General features: G+C 42.3%; 1 protein-coding gene across 1 annotated transcript in view; it reads right to left on the minus strand.

Annotated features, from left to right (window-relative positions):
• LOC306758881 (vasoactive intestinal polypeptide receptor 2-like) overlaps positions 1 to 15,187 on the minus strand; it is a gene marked incomplete at both ends in the record, with an annotated part of 85,323 nt that extends 70,136 nt beyond the window's left edge. The window contains one exon of the mRNA XM_079244307.1: positions 15,137 to 15,187. Coding sequence (XP_079100433.1) covers positions 15,137 to 15,187 — 51 coding nt within the window. The remainder of the gene's footprint in view (positions 1 to 15,136) is intronic.
• Between the last annotated feature and the right edge of the window lie 4,873 nt (positions 15,188 to 20,060).

The following is a 20,060-nucleotide window of genomic DNA, read 5'->3' on the forward strand; positions in this document are numbered from 1 at the left end:
GCAAACTGAAGTCACCAGACTAGTTTCTGCTGCGAGTTGTTCAAGTGTCGCTCGACTGGAAACTTGTGCTAAACATCCAGCATTTAGGCCTTTCCACACTGGGACCGATGGGAATAAACGGCGCAACGTTGCGAATAATTCAGAGGTTAATGATCAATGTTTTTGTCTGTTCACACCAAGGGAGATGTGAAATTGCAAATCAATCATAAAAATTCTAAAAACAGGCGCAACAACAGTGCGCTGATGCTGCAAAAGGAAAGACAAGAAGAGGCACTGCGTAGCCGAGAAAGGAGAGGAGAACTTGGCAAGTTTCACTGTTTAATCCAGGATCTGAAGCTGGAACACGACTTCAGGACGTCTGTGGAACCGTTGGAGGATTCAGCAGCTAGCTGCTTTAAGAAGCAATAATAAAGACACTCAGCCATGATGATACAAAGTTTGAACAAAATGGCAGCAAGTGACGTCTGCATAGTTCCCAACCAGTGAGTTATTAGTCCATATGCCTTCTCTGATTTGTCAATTACATACCTATCAGATGCTAATATAAGAAAAAAAATGCTTCAGTTAAAGAAACTCCCAAAACTACTTATTACTGATGTGAACATTGAATTTACGCTGATCCAATGCAAACATCCTGCCTTGCGAATTATTCAGACGAAATATTCGGAGTAGGCGCGTTTTCAGGCTGCAGCTGATGTTTTACAGGAGTTGGAGGGATGTGGCGGTTGCCACTGTCGCCTCACAGCATGTCGGATCATGTTTCAGATCTCGGTTGGTAGCACGGCTTTGTGTTGGCCCAGTGATGGACTGGTAGTCCATCCAGAGTGTACCGTGCCTCTGGAGGAGCCGTATCTGGGATCATCTGAGTTTATTTTACTTCACAAGCTCTCAGATTGTTCCAGATCTCTAAATAAAACAGTCCATGGGTCATGACGAGTAATGCCACTTCAGCTGTTTTGACAAGTGCTGCATTTGTTTTACTAGATCCAGCCAAGTCAGCTGTTGCAAAATGTCATGGAGAGGCACCGGAGTGGTAATTCACACATGACAGAGGCACGTAGTTACCACCAGATTAATGGAAAGTAAAGCATTCCTGAAATGGGCTCCATGCAGACACAGGTACGTACATTAAACTGGAACATGTTTTTAAATGATTAAAGGAAAACTCTGTAAAGTTTAACAACCTACACTTGATCTACCTGCAGAGGGATGTGCAAATAAAAAAGTATCAACTAAATGCCATATTCCCTTGTACGGCAGGATTCTGGAGGGCACACTGTCCACCAAGTGCTTAATAAAAACAACTACAAGCATCACAGTAAACAGAACAGCAATCTGTGTGGCATATTTTGCCAGACAGGTGTGCTCTGTCAAGGGAGACATGTCATGTATATAGCTTCCCTTGATATTCTGAATATTTTTTAAATTATTTTCACTGAAATCCTCATCGGTGTTGATACAGCAGTGCTGGATCTGACAGGGGAAAAGACTAAGAGTAAAAAAAAAAAAAATAAAGAAAATGAAAAGAAAAAGAGAAAAGAGAAGTGTGTCTAAGCTGTGAAAAACAGTATGCACAAAAAACTACTACAGTATTACAGTACAATAAGATATATAAAGTGGAGAAATAATATGCAAAGAGAAAAAAAAAAAAAACATGCACAACCGTTATCAAACATACCTGCAGAGAGACTTAAACATCTGCAACATTTAGTAGGAAGTAGGTGGAAAGATGAACACTTTGGTGGGCATGCACATGTGTATGTGCAACCTGTGGTCATAACATCAAGGATCAACTCAGTACTAGTAAGGGGAGGGTGCCCTTGGAATGAAGCGTCAGGGAGGAACCCGAGGCCTCCAGGGGCCAGCAGGCCCACCGAACACGGGGCCCAGGCAGCCAAAGCAGAGAGCGCTCCCGTCCCCCGAGCCCAGAGCAAAGGAAGCCTCCAGGCGCCACGCAGCAGGGGCACCGAGTAGCACAGGGCAACAGCGTGCAGGCTTCGCTAAAGCACGGGCCGCGCGGAGAGCCAGTACCCCACAGGCCCCAGGACCACCACCCTGGCAGAGTCCCTAGAGTCAAAGTTAAGCATCCAAATAGTGTTATATGCAGGCGCTGCCAAAAACCTGGTCATTATGCAATAGATTGTGATAATGAGCGTATTTCTCCCCAAGGCAAAGCAGCCTACAATCACAGGCCCCCTGGGAGCCACTTTGGCCATGCAGGAGGAGGTCGGGCCCAAAGAACAAGGACTTGCTGCTCAGACCACACCACCTAACCTGGTTGCACCATGTCCAAAGGTACCAGTTCATTTGGTCGATGTATCTGCTCCATTTTTATTACTAGAACCTAGCGTGACCCGCCCAGAGCAAAACCACCTTAAGCCAGCGTCACAATGATACCAGGAACCCCAAAGACACGTTTGTAGCCACCCCTCTGATCAGCTCCCGTTCTCCCTACCAAATGCTACTAACCCCCCCATCCCACCAACCCTCCCTCTCCTTCCTTCCTAGATTTCATTCTGAAAGTGCAATTTGATGCCTTTTCTTGGAAGGGCAAAGAGCTGAAAGTATTGGCCATCGTGAAGCGAGCTGAAAGCCTTACCATCAGCCGAGGGGGGGATGAGGGAGGAGTTAGAGCTTCATCATCCTCCTCCAGCTGGAGACGCTGTGAATGCTGCAGACCAAACATCTCCCTCTCCCTCCTGCTGACAGAACTGTGTCATTTAATCTCAACTCTCCGAAGCTGCGCTAACTGGGTGATAGATTTTGGTGCTCGGCGTCCTTGTGGAGCTGAGTGGGAGCTCAGCAGGAAGTCAGAACACACGATGAAAACCAGCAGGTTAGAAAGAGCCTGTTTTCACACACTAACTGGGATATCATTGATTTTTTTTTTCCTTTGTCTGCCTTCCACTTCCATTACTTTCCAAATCAATGACATTCTTTCAGCTCTATTCAGATTTCACCTTGTTTGTTTGTTTCTTCTTCCAAACGTCCCTTAAACAGTAAATGAGACCCGACACCGAAGCACAAACTGGCGGTCAGCAGTTTGGATGGTTTTAAACTCTGTAGGTCATCAGAAAGCTGCTCCACTGACACGCTGATCCGAGCAGCAGAGTAAACAATGATGTCAGGACCGGGAGACGTTCCGACGGGCTCATAAGACCCGCTGGTTTATTCTACTTCATCTCAGAACAGGTTGATGGAATTTTAATTTGGTGTTTTTGCTCATTTTAAGAAGCAGGGGGAGTTTTCCTTCCGGAGTATCCCTCCATGGTCACTGAATATGTGAACGCTGGTTCAGCTTAAATTAACCAGAACTGGCTGAAGTGACTCGACTCACATCCTCATCTTAACCCAGTAAGAGCTGGTTCTAGTCCAGTGCTTCCACAGCAGCTCAGGTCTGGGTGAGTTAAGAAGCACGTGGAGGAGAAACCAGCGAAAACAAAGACTCTGACGTCTTTATATGACCTTTATTTTACCAGGTAATATAAACTGAGAACAACTTCTCATTTACAGCGATGACATGGCAAGAGGAAGACAAAGACAGGCCAAACAAAAGATCAAACTGGTAAAAGGAAACTCGCTACCAAAGATGAGGAGATTATCAAGTTGTTTAAACTTCACAACTACAAAAACACATGGAGGGAAACAAGAGGGCAATTAAAACAGTTGGTGATGGAGTGTTTAATGTCACTTTAAACATGGTAATTGATGGGAGATCTGAAAGTTTAAAAGGAAATTTGGAGGAAGTTCAAATGCTTTGCTGCAGCAAAGCAAAAGGAATTCTGACCGAAGACAAAACGGACTTTTGCAACAGAGTAATGTCGCTTTAGTGGATTCACTGGGAGTAAGAAGGGTGTTTTACACATGTTCTCATGCAGACTAATCACACAAGCCGTAAAGTAGCTTCGAGACGTCTTAAGAGAAACCCCTTTCAGCTGATTGAGCCGACAAATTAGTTTCCAACTATTCATTTTACATCGTCATGGTGACAGCCTGCTGAATTATTAAGTTATTATTGTTGCATCCGACACGTTCCCTGACTTTACGTTTGTTTTTTTTTGTTTTTTTACTTTTAAGCAGTCTGGATATTTCTGTGCAAACATCTTAAACCCCTGTTGTTCTTTCTTTAATGCTTTATGAGGAAAAACGAGACATGGCAGCAGAAACATGGTAAAATGTTTAACTGCATAACAGTCAGTCTGCTGAATTCTAACGAGCTTTAAAGTCAATACTTAGAATGAACACCTTAATTATTCAACACAGCCGGAACCTTCCGACGACACGGCCCGTTTCCTCTGGGATCTTCCCGACTGTATGGAAAAGAAGTCTGGAAATGTCTTGACAAGTACTGTATATGTACCGGTTTTAAAAGTGTCACCCTGAGAATAAAACTTCAACAAAAACTGACAAAATAAAAGCAGAAAGTGGGACAGAAATCTGATGAATGAAAGTAGTGCTGGGCAGTGAACCAGTTCACACAGAACCAGTTGATCCATGAATTTGAGTAAAATTGGAGAAACAAAGTAAAAGAAATGATGGGATTATTATCCTGCCATATTTTGAAACAGAAAAAAATGGCGTGAAACCTTAAAAGTCAGCGTTTGGGAACTGAAAAGTTGAAATAAAGTTTTGACACCTTGAAAAGTATTTTAAAAGTCAGAAAAAAAAAAGTTTGAATCTTTGCAGGCATGAAGGTAAAATGGAGGTTTGAAAGTCTGCAGAAACAGAAACCAGAGTTGAACCCAGAGCTCACGTACAAATTGTTTGAAGATTTTAACATTTTTAAACTCATGTTTGAAGGTTTCAGAAGTTTTTTGCAAACTAACGTTGTGAGACGACAATGCCATGTCTGACACTCTGGAAATGTCTCTGAAAACAGCAAAAGATGCAACAAGATGTCTGAATTTCTAAAACCATGAAGCTGAAATGTTGAACTTATAGAAAATAAATATTCCAGTAAATAATTATGCTGACAGAGATTCAAACTTTGTTTTCAGACATTCAAAATACTTTTCAAGGTTCAAAACCTCTTTTTCAGATTTTTTCTTTGGTTTCAGATTATGGCCGGATTCTCATCCCATACAAAACCACACTGGCTACGGTTACATGGTGGTTTTATGTTATTCATAAATTAATAATTTGGAATTAAATAATTCGGAATTAACGTATTCTCCTACGAGTTTACATGAAAATAATTCTGAATGAAGGTTTACATGAAACACGTCCTCACTTAATTTCTCTTTAGAGCGGCGGGTTGGGAAGGGTTCTGATTGGACAGAGGGTGCACGTGACGTATGACGTATACAGGAAATAAACAAAGTTGGCTGCCTGCTTCTCGTCTTTTCAGTCGTAACTTGTAAAAACTACATAATAAGTACCAGTGTCGTTGCTATTTTTATTATAAATGTGAAGTAGCAGCTCAACACGAGCATACTACTTCACTTTCTGCAGCAACTGAGAAGGAGAAGAAAGATAGACCACCGAACACGGCAGGCAAAACAACGTCGGGACAGGACAAGGTAACGAGCATGCTCAGAACGACCGGAATTAACTTAGAGCGGAATGAAGGTTTACATGACAGAGGAATTAAATAGATCAGAATTAAATAAGAATAAACCAGCCAGAATAAGTTTAATTCTGAATAGAAATTAGCATTAGGAATTAAAATGTTTACTTGGCCATTCTTCATCAGTTTAAAGCGGAATTCACTTATCCTGAAATAAAACTCCCATGTAAAAGCACGGATTGTCAATTCAGCACAGCGAAAGAGCATTTGACGCATTTCACTGTCCCACGGCTGGCGGCAGCTAGCAAAGCAGCGGCTAGTAGCATGCAGCAAAGAGGCTGTGGTTTTGGAGATGTTAAGTGGAAAAAAAAAAATGGCTTGGTTTTAAAAAGGTCGGACATGGACCAAACACCGAGTGAACTAATAATCATTGTAATCTTGCTCATGTCAATTGTTTAAAAATGTTTGAAAATTTGTGCATTTCAATAAATGGAAACAAATGACCATGAATACCTAAATGTGGGTTTAATTCTACAATATCTGCTCTTTTGTTATGAAAATATTTGCAACAAACTGCTGGCTGTGGGGCTACAAATAAAATGACACTGAAACAATCAAGGTAACCGGTTTAATTAATCCTTATACTGATATTAAGGTCAGCCCTGGCAGGGACCATGAAAAACATGGAAGTACGTGCACGATGAAGAACAGAGCATCTGCAGAGATGCCGTAACCTTGACAACATCCATCTTTCCAACACGGATAATTTTGCCCGGGAACGTCGACAGAACGAGGGTTCCAACGCTCCGCCGTATGGCTCAGATCACCGTATCCTGCAGCCCGTGTTCACACTGATCGGCTTGATACAGCAAAGTCTCCGGAGCCTGATCACACCTGAGTCCCTGCCATCCTCTGGTGCTCTGAGGCTGCAGCAACGTGCATAAACTGGAGGCGATGCCTCCCTGCCTTGTTGTCTCCTGTACGAGTAACGTCCATGTGTGTTGTGTGTGTGTGTGTTGAACTGCAGCAGCCTGCGCTCAGAGTGTGGCTGCCACTCCAACTTCTACACCCAACCCGGCTCTGATATTTAGATATGATCATAATGACGGTCTACAGGAGATGGAAAGTGTAAATTATCTGTGAAATATAAACATAGAGGTAAAAGGTCAGAGAATCCACGGGGCTTGTGTGCAAACAGAGCCATCTTTGCTGGAGTTCTAATCAATACTGCAGAGCTGCAAATGCAGAGTATTGATGAGCGCGCCCTGACTGACAGCGGGGAACCTCATCAGTCTGCATGGATGTGCTCTACAGCCATTTGTTTAATAGTTTCTGCAGCATATTAACAGCACTATGTACTTCATCCAGCTGCTACTCCGCAGCTTTTCCTCTAATTTAGATCTTTCCTCTTATTTTCACCAGAAGACCGAAACCCCACCCTTAGAATTTTATTTTAGTTTGGTCAACGACATTTCCACGCTTCACGAATAAAAGTGAAATCTAGAAACCACAATGTTAATTCTCAGGACACTGAGAAATGTCACACATTCACCATGATGAGACAGTTTCACATTTCCATCGCCTCCAATTTGCACTTGTTTAATAATAACTTTAAAAAGCAACAAATCTTGACATTTAAGAGGAAGCAACCAGATGATATTTGACAGTTTTGGCCTAATAAATTGTGCGATAAATGCAAATGTGATCTATGACTCTGCCATCTTTACCGATGAGACCGTTAAAACTTGGTGGTATGAGTCCAACGGCAACGAAGAGAAACAACAGACAAGGACAAGAGTTTTAGAGCCGTTTTAATGAGTCCATAGAGGGACGCTTTCCTGACGGTGGCGTAACGACGCCGTGTCTAGCGACATGACGTTTCAGGATTAAAACTCACGACAGATACTAGAGCTGTGATGTGTTTTCATCTTGATTCGATTCCGATTTTTTTGGGTGCCGATTCGATTTAAATTGAGATTCTCACGAATCTTCGATATTGCTGATTTTTGTAGACTAAAAACAAAACAAAAAAAAAATGTACAAAACTGTTTTTGCTAGTCAGTTTCATGATTTCAATTAGGAAAAAACTGCAGCCAGACCATCATACTGCTGCTATAATGCCAAAGAAAACAAGTAAAAAGATCAACAATAAAAATGACTAAAATTTTATAATGGATTATTTATATTCATTTAAAAAAAAAATTTGATTATAAAAATTGTGGAGCAAACATCCCAATATTTGATTTTTCGATTCAATTTTCCCACCCCAAAAAAATACACACCTTTATAAAATTCCTCCCGACTCCCTGCCTGCCTCACCAATCAATCTTTTTATTGTGTCGAGTTCGGTGACAGTTTAATCTCCACTGGCAGCTTGTTTCATATATTTACAGAATAACCGCTAAATGCTGCTTCTCCATGTTTGGCCTCGACTCCGCCCCTCGACTCCGCCCCTCGACCCCGCCCCTCGACCCCGCCCCAGACTTGTTGACCAGGTTCTTTGGATCGAAGAGTTCTGTTTATATTCTTTGACCACATCACAGATGTGTTCTGGGATTCTGAAAACCATCCGCAGGGTTTTAATATCTATCCTGTGACTGACTGGAAACCAGTATAAACTGGAAACCAGTGTAAATATTAAAACTGGTGTGATGAGTTCAGACCTCTTATTAAGTTCATGCTGCAGCATCTGGATGAGCTGCAGATGTTTAATGCTCTTTTTAGGAAGAGACCATTCCAGTAACCCAGTCTACTGGTTTTACTGGGAGGTCCTGCAAAAAGACCATTCCAGTAATCCAGGTTACTGGTTTTACTGGGAGGTCCTGCGAAAAGCCCATTCCAGTAATCCAGGTTACTGGTTTTACTGGGAGGTCCTGCGAAAAGACCATTCCAGTAATCCAGGTTACTGGTTTTACTGGGAGGTCCTGTGAAAAGACCATTCCAGTAATCCAGTCAACTGGAGATGATTGAGGAGTTTCTACTGGTCCTTCTGGGAGACTGAACTTTCCATCCTGTTGATGTTTCTGATGGTATAAAGCTTCTTAGTAAAGCTTCGATGCAGCTGCTGGAAGTCACAACTGAGTCCATCAACACTCGGACGTTACAGACCTGGTTGGTGGTTTTAAGAGCTCAAGTCTCCAGGTGTTTACCAACACTGACCCTCTTCTCTTTGCTACCAAACAGAATCATCTCAGCGTTTAACTGTAGCGCTCAAATTTCTACTTGACACTTTAACATCTTTCCCCAGTGGGAGATGAGGAAGCACATTTTACTGAACAGGGGATTCCAGGTGTATAAAAAGCTTTGTGTAAACATCAGTAAAGAGTCACCCGTATACCTAAAAGTCTACCTTTAAAAACACAGAGAGCCAAAATCAGAGTTTATGGAGCCAATATGCAACAACAGATCATATTGACTGGTCCATTACTGCCAGCGGGCACTGATGCACTTTAGAGATTCTGTCTACAGTGAAGTGTCCTGATCACCAGTTCATTGCGTGACTTTCGATAAAGTTGTGATTAAAACAAATCGATAATCGTTGTCACCGAAATGCAGACCAGAGAAATGCACGTTAAGAACCTGGACTCCACATCAAGCCATGACAACAGTGTGCTGATGCTGCAAAAGGAAAGACAGACAGAGGAGCTGGGTTCATCTTGTTCTAAAGAAGGGAGGACAACTTTGGGAGTTTCATTCTTTAATCCAGGATCTGACGCTGAACCACAGACTTTAGCACATCCGTGGGACTGTTGGAGGATCTGCTTTAGCAGCTAGCTGCTTGCTTTAAGAAGCAGAGAAGAAATAAAGATGCTCAGCCATTGTAGGTGACCCCTGGGTTCAACAGTAAAAAGGCTGTGGTGAGTTCCATACAGGTGCTCGTCTTTATAAGGCACAGGGAAGAGCTAAAATACAAGAGAATTACAAAAAAGGGAAGTGAACACACAGGAGGGACATCTTAGAAATATAGTTATTAATTATGTAGATAACTATAACAATACAAACTAAACACTGAACAATAAGAACATTTTTATTAGACTTAAAGAAACCACACAATCCAACAACAAGCATAATTTAACAAAGGTTTAGAACTGAACATGACGTACATCATTCCACATAACCGCATGTTTGTGGAAACATCCACTTCCTAATCAGATCAGACTGCGATACATGAGGCGACATGCTTTAATGATGGTAACCACACAAAAAAAAAAAAGGGAGGGCAGGAAGACCACAGCTGAATTTACTCCATCAGAACTCAAGCAGAGGTGCAAGCGTCCATTTATCAAAAGGTACTGCAGAAGACGAGGCGACTGTCAGCAAAATGTAAAGGCCAAGAAAAAAAAAAGACGCATAAGACAGATGAGAGAACTCAACTGGATGTCTTCTTCTTCTGCAGCATTTCCATTAAACCAGTAATGAAAGACTGCCACCTAGCGGTGGGTCTGACATTTACCCATCATTTACAGCCATGATGATACAAAGTTTAAATAAAATAGCGAAAGTGACACCTGCATAGCTCACAACCAGGTATCTATCCCAGTCAACACGCCTTCCCTGATTGGCCAATTATATATCTGTCGAATACAAAAGGATCAACCTTGGTTTGAAGAAATAAAACTCACAAAATCGTTTGGGGGAATTTATTTACTGATGTGAACTTTCCCACTTAGATGACATTACACTAATCCGATAAAAATATTACCATGTGATTTATTCTGGCGAAATGTTTGGAGTAGGTGTGTAAAGGCCTTTAGAGTGGAGACCGCAAGCCAGGTCTTCTTGTTAAACATCAGCGTCTGACATCACAGATGTGCTTCTGGAAGAATGGTCTAAACTTCCCACAAACATTCGTAAACAATGTGGAAAGTTTTCCCAGAACACTTAGAGTTGTTAGAACTTCAAAAGGTGGGAAGACTTCATATTAAACTCTGGATTAGGAAAGGGATGTCCCTGAAGTTCATATGCATGTAGAGACAGATGAGCCAATACTTTTATTGCAGACACGATGCAGACGACATGCTGAAGTTTAAGCTGATCATCAGAATGAGGAAGAAAAGGGATTCAAGTGACTTTGAACATGGTGGCATGTTGTTGGTCAGAGTACTTCAGAAACTACTGACCCACTGGCATTTTCACACACAAACATCTCCAGGATTTACAGAGAAAATATCCAGCAAGCAGCAGCTGACTGGACCAGAATTACCGGTTGATGTCAGAGGAGACTGGGCAGACTGGTTGGAGATGATAGAAATAAATATGTACAAGCTTCAACCACCTCTGAACACACAACATGTCCAGCCTGGAAGCAGATGTTCTCCAGCAGCAGAAGACCACAACAGGTTCCCTCCTGTCAGTAAGAACAGGAAACAGACTACAATTCACACAGACTCACCAGAACTGGACAATAGAAGATGGAGAAACGTTGCTGGTCTGATGAGTCTCCAGTTCAACTCCACATTCACATCATCTCCACCATGAAAATGAGTTTACTGGACTCCAACGGCCTCCACAGTCACCAGATCTACATCCAGCAAAGCAGATTTGGGATGTGGTGGAATGTAGGGTGGCACAATTATGACCAAAAATAATAATCACAATTATTTTCATCAATATTGTAATCACAATCATTCATTGTGTCTGGAAAAACATGTATTTTTTATTGCACCACTTGTGCAGACGGAGTCTACAACCCACTCAAGTGGCTCAGGTAGTGCAGCTCATCCAGGAGGCACATCAATGCCAGCTGTGGCAAGAAGGTTTGCTGTGTCTGTCAGCGTGGCGTCCAGAGGCACTACCAGGAGACAGGCCAGTACATCAGGAGACGTGGAGGAGGCTGTGGGAGGGCAACAACCCAGCAGCAGGACCGCTACCTCCTCCTTTGTGCAAGGAGGAACAGGAGGAGCACTGCCAGAGCCCTGCAAAATGAGCTCCAGCAGGTCACAAATGTGCATGTGTCTGCTCCAACAGTCAGAAACAGACTCCATGAGGGTGGTATGAGGGCCAGACGTCCACAGGTGGGGGTTGTGCTTACAGCCCAACACCGTGCAGGATGTTTGGCGTTTGCCAGAGAACACAAAGACTGGCAAATTCTCCACTGGCGCCCTGGTCTCTTCACAGATGGAAGCAGGTTCACACTGAGCACGTGGAGAACGTTCTGCTGCCTGCTACATCCTCCAGCAGGACCAGTTTGGCAGTGGGTCAGTAATGGTGTGGGGGGGCCTTTCTTTGGAGGGCCGCTCACAATCAAAATGGGATTAATTGTGCAGTCCTAATTTTTACAAACCCTGCCACATGCACAACTTGTCCTGCCACGGACAAAGTTGCTCGTTTACTATAAAATAAGCAGCTTCACTGCACAAAAAACGGACATCACCGCCCAAATTGATCCCTCCCGGCTTCAGACGAAGCTTCTCGTGGAGGATGTAACAAGTTTTAGACTGATGAGAGCGAGTCCTGTCGGGAATGGAAAATACAGCTGCATCCAAACACTGGATAAAAATATGAGATTTTCTTTGTGTAGTTATTTCTCTAAAGGAGTGCTGCCTGCGCTGTATGAAAAATGGTGAGGGAATAATGAATGAGCGCTATATCTATTATAGATCTATATATATCTATATCTCCATACATACATACATACATAAAAGTGGTGCATTAAAAATACATATTTTCACAGACACTAAATGCTTGGGATTAATATTTGTGATTACAACATTGCTCAAAATAATCGTGATGATTAATTTGATCATAATCGTGCAGCCCTTATAAAAATGTTTATATTTTTTACCACCTTGATCAGCTGTTTAAATCAAAACAAACTGTTTTACCTGCAACAGGAAAAACGCAAGCGGCATCTTACCGCTTCATGCTTTTCTGTGTTAACCACGCCCACCTCAAATGTCCAACCAATCCAACGATACTTAACTGGCTGTTGGTATAAGATGTGCGCACTTGGTCTTTAGACAGCTTAATGAAGCCTTAACCACGCATTCGCCCCCTGGTGGTCGGCAGACTACTGGTGGAGAACCTGAGTGATCAGACGCATGCAGCAGGTTGTAAGTATCATTACGATCAGCTTTGTTTAATTGTAGCCATAAAAAATCGTGATCACAATCAAAATCCGATTAATATTGCAGCCCTAGTGGAACGGGAGATTCAGTGTTTAGCTTCATGTCAACATGGAGAAAAATGCAGTACGAGCAGCAGCAACACATCTCGGTCCATCCTCGCTAAGCGAGAAGACTCGTGTCTCAAGACTTCCCACCTCTCTGTCCAGGACTTGATTTATTCACTAAGACTCCTGAATGACGTAGAAGCCTCCTGCTCTCAGCAGCGTCCACACATCTGTGTGTCTGAGACAACAGCTGGAACTGAAAGCTCAGTGATGCAAACATGGCAGCAATGCAGCGTCTCTATTCAGAGAATCAACACATCTGGATCACCTCTAGAAATTCACCGCGGCTCTGGAAATTACATTTACACACCAGAAAATTGTAATTTAATGACAAATTCTGCAGCTGAAATATGAAATGCTCAGATATAACATGAGATCTGAACACATCACACCAAATCTTTACACTGTTTACAGATTCCCACAACAGTTCAGGCCCTGAACGCATCAGTCTTATGTTCAGAGATTACAAACCAAGCAGAGCTCTGAGATCCAACGACTCGGGTCTACTGGTGCGGACCAGAGTCTGGACCAGAGGCCGGGCCAGAGGCCGGGCCAGAACAGAGACCGGACCAGGGTCTGGACCAGGGTCTGGGCCAGAGGCCGGGCCAGAACAGAGACCGGACCAGGGTCTGGGCCAGAGGCCGGGCCAGAGGCCGGGCCAGAACAGAGACCGGACCAGGGTCTGGACCAGGGTCTGGACCAGAGGCCGGGCCAGAACAGAGACCGGACCAGGGTCTGGACCAGGGTCTGGACCAGAGGCCGGGCCAGAACAGAGACCGGACCAGGGTCTGGAACAGAGGCCGGGCCAGAACAGAGGCCGGACCAGGGCCCGGACCAGAGACCGGACCAGGGCCCGGACCAGGGCCCGGACCAGGGCCCGGACCAGGGCCCGGACCAGGGCCCGGACCAGGGCCCGGGCCAGAACAGAGGCCGGACCAGAGGTCGGACCAGAGGCCGGACCAGAGGCCGGACCAGAGACCGGGCCAGAACAGAGGCCGGACCAGGGCCCGGGCCAGAACAGAGGCCGGACCAGGGCCCGGGCCAGAACAGAGGCCGGACCAGGGCCCGGGCCAGAACAGAGGCCGGACCAGGGCCCGGGCCAGAACAGAGGCCGGACCAGGGCCCGGGCCAGAACAGAGGCCGGACCAGAGGCCGGACCAGGGGCCGGACCAGAGGCCGGACCAGAGGCCGGGCCAGAACAGAGGCCGGGCCAGAACAGAGGCCGGGCCAGAACAGAGGCCGGGCCAGAGACCGGACCAGAGACCGGACCAGGGCCCGGACCAGGGCCCGGACCAGGGCCCGGACCAGACCGGGGTCTGGACCAGACGCCGGACCAGAGGCCGGACCAGATCAGGGTCCGGACCAGACCAGGGTCTGGACCAGAGGCCGGACCAGAGGCCGGACCAGACCAGGGTCTGGACCAGAGGCCGGACCAGACCCTGGTCTGGACCAGAGGCCGGACCAGACCCTGGTCTGGATTATTAATGATTATTCTCACCACTGATTCATATGCCTCTCTCTCTCTCTCTCTCTCTCTGGTGTCATCAGCTGATCATTTCTTTCTGACAAAACACTGTTTGAATAAAATCACATTAACAGGTCTGCTTTAATTCTAAATAAAACTAATTCATTCATGCATTTTTCATGTTAAATTTCCATCATCGCCACAGAAAGTCATAAAAAAATGTTACATTTTATGTCCATATAAGTTAAAAATAACAAAATAAACATTTTCTTGATATTTTCCTTTAAAAGAAATCCCTCTATTGACTAAATAATCCAGTCAGTTTGGTGCTTTTAACACGTTTAAAGTTATGGACATCATACAGGATAGAAATAAGACTTTTTATAGATTATTTCAGCCTTTTCTAACACCATCATGTAAACAGGTTTGAGTTTAATTCACATCAGTTCATAACCTGATGAAGTTAATCGACTAATTCAATATATTTGTTGACTAGATGGTAAAATATGACTTTTTATGTACTAACAGAAGGAAAAATAAACAATATAACTGCATCATTAAAACAACTATTTATGTGAGGAAATGAAAAGAAATACCAATCACTGGAAAAGGTGTGATCACATGACTTAATAGTTTACAAATCCCCTTTAAGAGACTTTTTATTCCAGTTTGTGTGGCTGGAAGTTGTCTTTGACGCCTTGAAACCAGAAAACGTTTTAAAACCATTTTTCCTTCCAGTTCTGACATTTTTTCATCCTTACAGCCAAGAAGGAGGTTAATGGAAAAACCACAGAGCTGGTTAAAATGATCATTAGGCCAGTTAGTTGCAGCTGGGACAAAACCAGTTTCCTCGCAACTCTGCGGAATATCTTTCATTTCTTTTATTTTTATCTGCTTATAGAATTTATTTAAACTATTTAGTTCTTCTAAAATTAAGATAAGTGAGACGTTCACGACACAAAAACTGTGTGGGGAAAAAGAAGAGGAGACTCACCATGAGCGGACACGTCCAGAGACACCAGGTGAGGAGCAGCAAACTTTTCATGTCGAGTCCTCAGGTAGACAGAAACTGTCTCGACAGGAGAAAACCTTCATCTAAAGTTTGTCCGCGCGCTCACAGCCTCCAAATCATCTTTAATCCCAGTGAAGAACGAGGAGCGCGCGAGCCATAGAGATGAACTCCTGGATCCGCACGGGTCGCTACCACTCAGCTGTGTGCGCGCGCTCTCATCACCAACCTGCAGCTGACGTCTGACGTCAATTCGCAGCAATCACGTCACCGACTTCTGGTATGGGCCTTCAAAATAAAGCTAATTCCGGAGATACTTTTATTTTCAATTTTATCTTAATTATTAAAAAAGAAGGGAAGGGAATTATAATGTACTTTTGTAGCTATATTAACTGTTATCATATCAACTTATCACAAAAACACTTGATTTCCACATTTATTTGCTTTCATCTAAATGATCCTCTTAAAGTTTGAAGGGCTTAAAGTAGTATTTATGTATCAACCTAGTGAAAATAATGTTAGTTTATATAAAGTAATACAATACAATACAATACAATACAATACAATGCAATACAATATAATGGACTGTGACTGTGAGACTGGTGCGCTGTCCAGGGTGTACCCTGCCTTTCGCCCAAAGACTGCTTGGATGGACTCCAGCTTCCCCGCGACCTTTCATACGACTAAGTGGTAGGATACTGAATAAATGAATACATAACATAACATAACATAACATAACATAACATAACATAACATTGAATGAATGAATGAAGGAATTTTGAGTAGCCTATATTCATGGGTAAGATTTGTATAATTATAAATCAGCTGCTTCAGAGGACATTAATAATTAATCCAATATACTTTACTCATTAGAATAGATAAATTTAGTATCAAAATACAACATATATTATATATACATGTATTGTAATGACCAATTTTGTCTTGATAAAAGAAGGTAAAGAAAATAAAATGACAACAGTATTTTTTTACAACTGAATTAAATTTTTAAACTAAAAGTGAAATAAAACTAAAAATGAAGTTTATATATTCACCGACTAGCTTTTCCTCTCCTTTCCTTGAGACTGACAAGGCTGACTGCTGTTAAGTCGCTTTGGGAGTAATCTCTCTGTGGGGTAAATTAGACTGGCTGGAAACAAAATGGTTTAAAGAAAGTGAACGTACACACAGACGGTGGGAATTAACAGAGTAAACACATGCCAGCAAATCAAACACAGTTTTTCAGTTTTGTTTGGTTTGTTCTCGAACACATCTATACTAGTATTGAAGAGTAAATTTGTCCCTGTCTGTGACTGTTAATTTACTCCTGTTTCCAACAGACTGGAACAGCTGCTGCAGTACAACTGTTTGCTTTTGTCAAGAAATGATCTTCCTCATTTTCTTTTGTGGTGCTATTCAGACTTTGAGAAGTAGTTATATTTTACCAGACTTGTATCAGAATCAGCTGTCTCGCAGGTCTCATAAAAGTTTAGCTTTGTGTTGGAACTTTCTGAAAATGAAACAAAATGAAGTCGTGATTTTTAAACTTCTACTTGATCAGATTAAAATGAGGACTTAACCAGAGGCACAAAATGAAGCTCAAATATAAGATTATGAAACATCTATTTTACCAAAATAATACTAGAGATCATAGAAAAGATTTATTTTACAATCCTTTTCTCTAAAATTATACATCTTTTCTGTCTTTTTTTCTTCTGACTGTATGGAAAAGGTAAAAATAGCATTAGAACTTGTGATAGTTTAGCTGTAAAAAGAATGTTTTTATGTTTTATTTGTATTTTTTCGCTATCACCATGATCCTTTACTAATCCTAACCAAGCAGTTTGGATAACTAATCCTAACCAAGTGATTTTATTGCCTAAAGCAAACTAGAAAATGTCAGTGTTTCATTCCACTGTGTCCTATTTACACACAAACATGGCAGCTAGTGAAGTGGTGACCATAATGGTGACGTTGCCTTGTAGAAAGAATGTATTTTAGAGCAAATCATGATCCTCTCGAAACTCTGCTGTTGTAGTGTTTCTGTCTAAATGTAGCCAAGCAGCAAGTAGTTCTATAAGTTGTCAGATTCCTGATGAAACTTGTGTTTCATGTATCAGAAAGGATGTCATGTTTAGACTTTTTGTGTCTTTTTAGTTCCGGTTTCCCGTCTTATTTTGTAGTTTTCCCTGTTTAGTTTGTGTCTCGTTTCTTGTTTTGCTTGCTGTTCATTAGTTCACCTGGTTTCATTCAGTAAAGTCGTTCCACCTGTGTCTTGTTCTGTGTCTGTATTTGGTTTCAGATTTAGCTGCTGCTTCATATCTGCAGTTGCCTGTTTGGTCTTTGTCCTGTTTTCTGCACAGTTTAGTTTAAGTATTACAACCTGTTCCCAACACTTGTCTGCCTCCTGCCATTCTGTCTCTGCATTTTTGTTGACACCTCCACTCCTTGACAAAAGACTGAACTCAACCAGCCATCCATCCTCCACATGTAGAGTTTGTGGAATTTAACAGACGTGGACTTGAGGCGAACGTCAGCTGTGCAGTAAAAACCGGATATGAAGCATACTGTGTTTACTGACAAAAACAGATGTACGATGGTTTCATTTGGGGCACTTGTTTCATCAGTCACTGCAGCAAACTTGCATATCAGGCAATATGCAAAAAAAAAAAAAAAGTCTTAAAGGAGACGTTTCAAGGGTAAAAAAAAACCAAAAAACGCCTGATAATTTCACCTGTAGCGTTGCAAGAATATTATTTCATTCCAAATGCCTCAAGATGATATTATTGTCCCATATTCAATTAAATTCAATTCAACTTTATTTATATAGCATCATATCTCGGCAATGCCATCTCAAGACACTTCACAGACAGGAAAAAAAACATGATGAAAGCCAATTCATAACAGCCTGTATAAGGAAACCAGCGGATTGAGTTGGAGACTCCATCTCAATCTCCAATGCTGAGCAAGCACACTGGCAACAGTTGGAAGGAAAAAACTCCCATACGTTTATGAATACAGCTTCTGATCTGAGATATTTCAAAGGAAAAATCTGTTTTACAGCATTTACATCATTTTGTCCTGTAAAGAGGCCTGATCTTCCATGTCTTTCGGCCTTCCACGGTGCTGCATGAAGAGTCAGAGGAATTAGAAATGCTTCATCTGTTAAAACGAAGCTGCTTTGCTGCTAAACCAGATCAAAACAGGTTTAATTATAAAATGAAGCCATATGAGTTTTTATTTTCAGATTTGTTTTCTAAAACTTGCACCTGCAAAGTTCAGCCAACTAAATTTTGAACTTGGTCAAAAGTCTGGCTAAAACTTCCTCAGTAAGCTGGAAACTGAGCTTTAAACTTGTGCTACATCAGCAGTTTCCCCTCACAAGGTGGCTGAAGTTGCCCAGTGTAACGCTCCTGCCTTTAACAACACATTTCTCATGATGATGTCACAGTGACATGCAGTATGTACTCGGTGGGAAACGTCACAAACAAGCAGCATCTAAAGGATGATGCTTTCTGCACAACATCACATGCCAGCTGTTTTTCCTGACAGTTTCTGCTCTCACGGCATTTGTTTTCAACACAGCTGTTCATGTCTGACCTGGTGATTGAACTGTGAATGTTTCATCCTCAATATATATGATCAATATAAATTGATTCTTTTTTATTATTTAACTGCATTCAGTTAAAACATTGCAAACGATTTTATCCTGTGGCAACAATGTAGTTTCCAGCTGTGTAAAGCTACAGTATTTGTAGCTTTTACAGAACTGACTAAATATTATAGTTAAACTAGCGCTACTAAAAATAGCAAAGATCCAACACAGTGAAAAACATGCAAAAGATGTATCTAAAAGGCTAACGTAAACTTTGGCCAACTCTCTCACTCTGTTTTAACACATCCTATCTCTTCTCCGAGCTCTTTCCAGACAGTAAAAGTCACTCTGTTGCATATTGTTTAATCTGATTGTGTTTTCTTGCATTTTCTGCTGAGTCAGCCACGGTGTACATAGTGGCCAGTAAGTTTGTATCCAGTATCTGCTGTGTGATGTGGAGCTGTAAAGCAAAATGCAGCTGCCGCCAGAGACCCTGAAAAAAAAAAGGTTTTCTCCTCCTGAAAATGCTGCAGGGCGATGACGGCTTCAGGAATGTGCATAATAAATAAATGTAAGTGTGCCATCCACTGAGTCAGAGTTTGTGGAAACTTGATGTTGCTTTGGTTGTTATCTGTCTGCAGGTTAATGTTTCCTACCTTTTATATGTAATCGTTGCAGGTTTGTTACAAATGAAAGATTGTGCAGACAGAAATTTATTAGAGATATGAAGCAGGATGATATGAAGATGAAGGAATGTGCAACAACAATTTATTCTGAGCCTTGCGAAGCACAGGGCAGCAGCAGCACCACAACGAGCATCCAGACTGTCTCCATGAGGAACACGCTTTATACCGACTTTCATTTGACAGCTGAGAGCAGTGATATCATCACGACGCAGCTTAAAACTTACCTTTTTAGTAAAGCTTTTGATTAATCCATTTTTGAGGTTAGAATAGTTTTTATCCCATTAAAGGCAGAGTATGTAAGATTTTAAGGCGATTCTTTCCACCACTAGGTGGCAAACACCAGATCGTGAGCAAAACCACAAAACTGCTACCTCCACAAACGACCACAGGTTGGCAGTAATGAGCAAAACTGACCCCTCATCCCTCCTCCTTGCCAGCTCCAATGAGGGCAGGAATCGCTTGTGAGCTGTAGCTCAGAGCCGCTCTGCAATAAATGGGCTCATACTCCCCCTACTGGTGGAAAAAAGTACTTTTTTTTTTTTTTTACTGGTCAGAAAACATTCAAGAAGGATCTTTGTCATTAATTAAACTTGTAATTTAATAATGCATCAAATATGGACAGACTGGAATC

The sequence above is a fragment of the Telmatherina bonti genome (assembly GCF_933228915.1).
Source record: "Telmatherina bonti genome assembly, chromosome: 7".
NCBI classification, from domain to species: Eukaryota; Metazoa; Chordata; class Actinopteri; order Atheriniformes; family Telmatherinidae; genus Telmatherina; species Telmatherina bonti.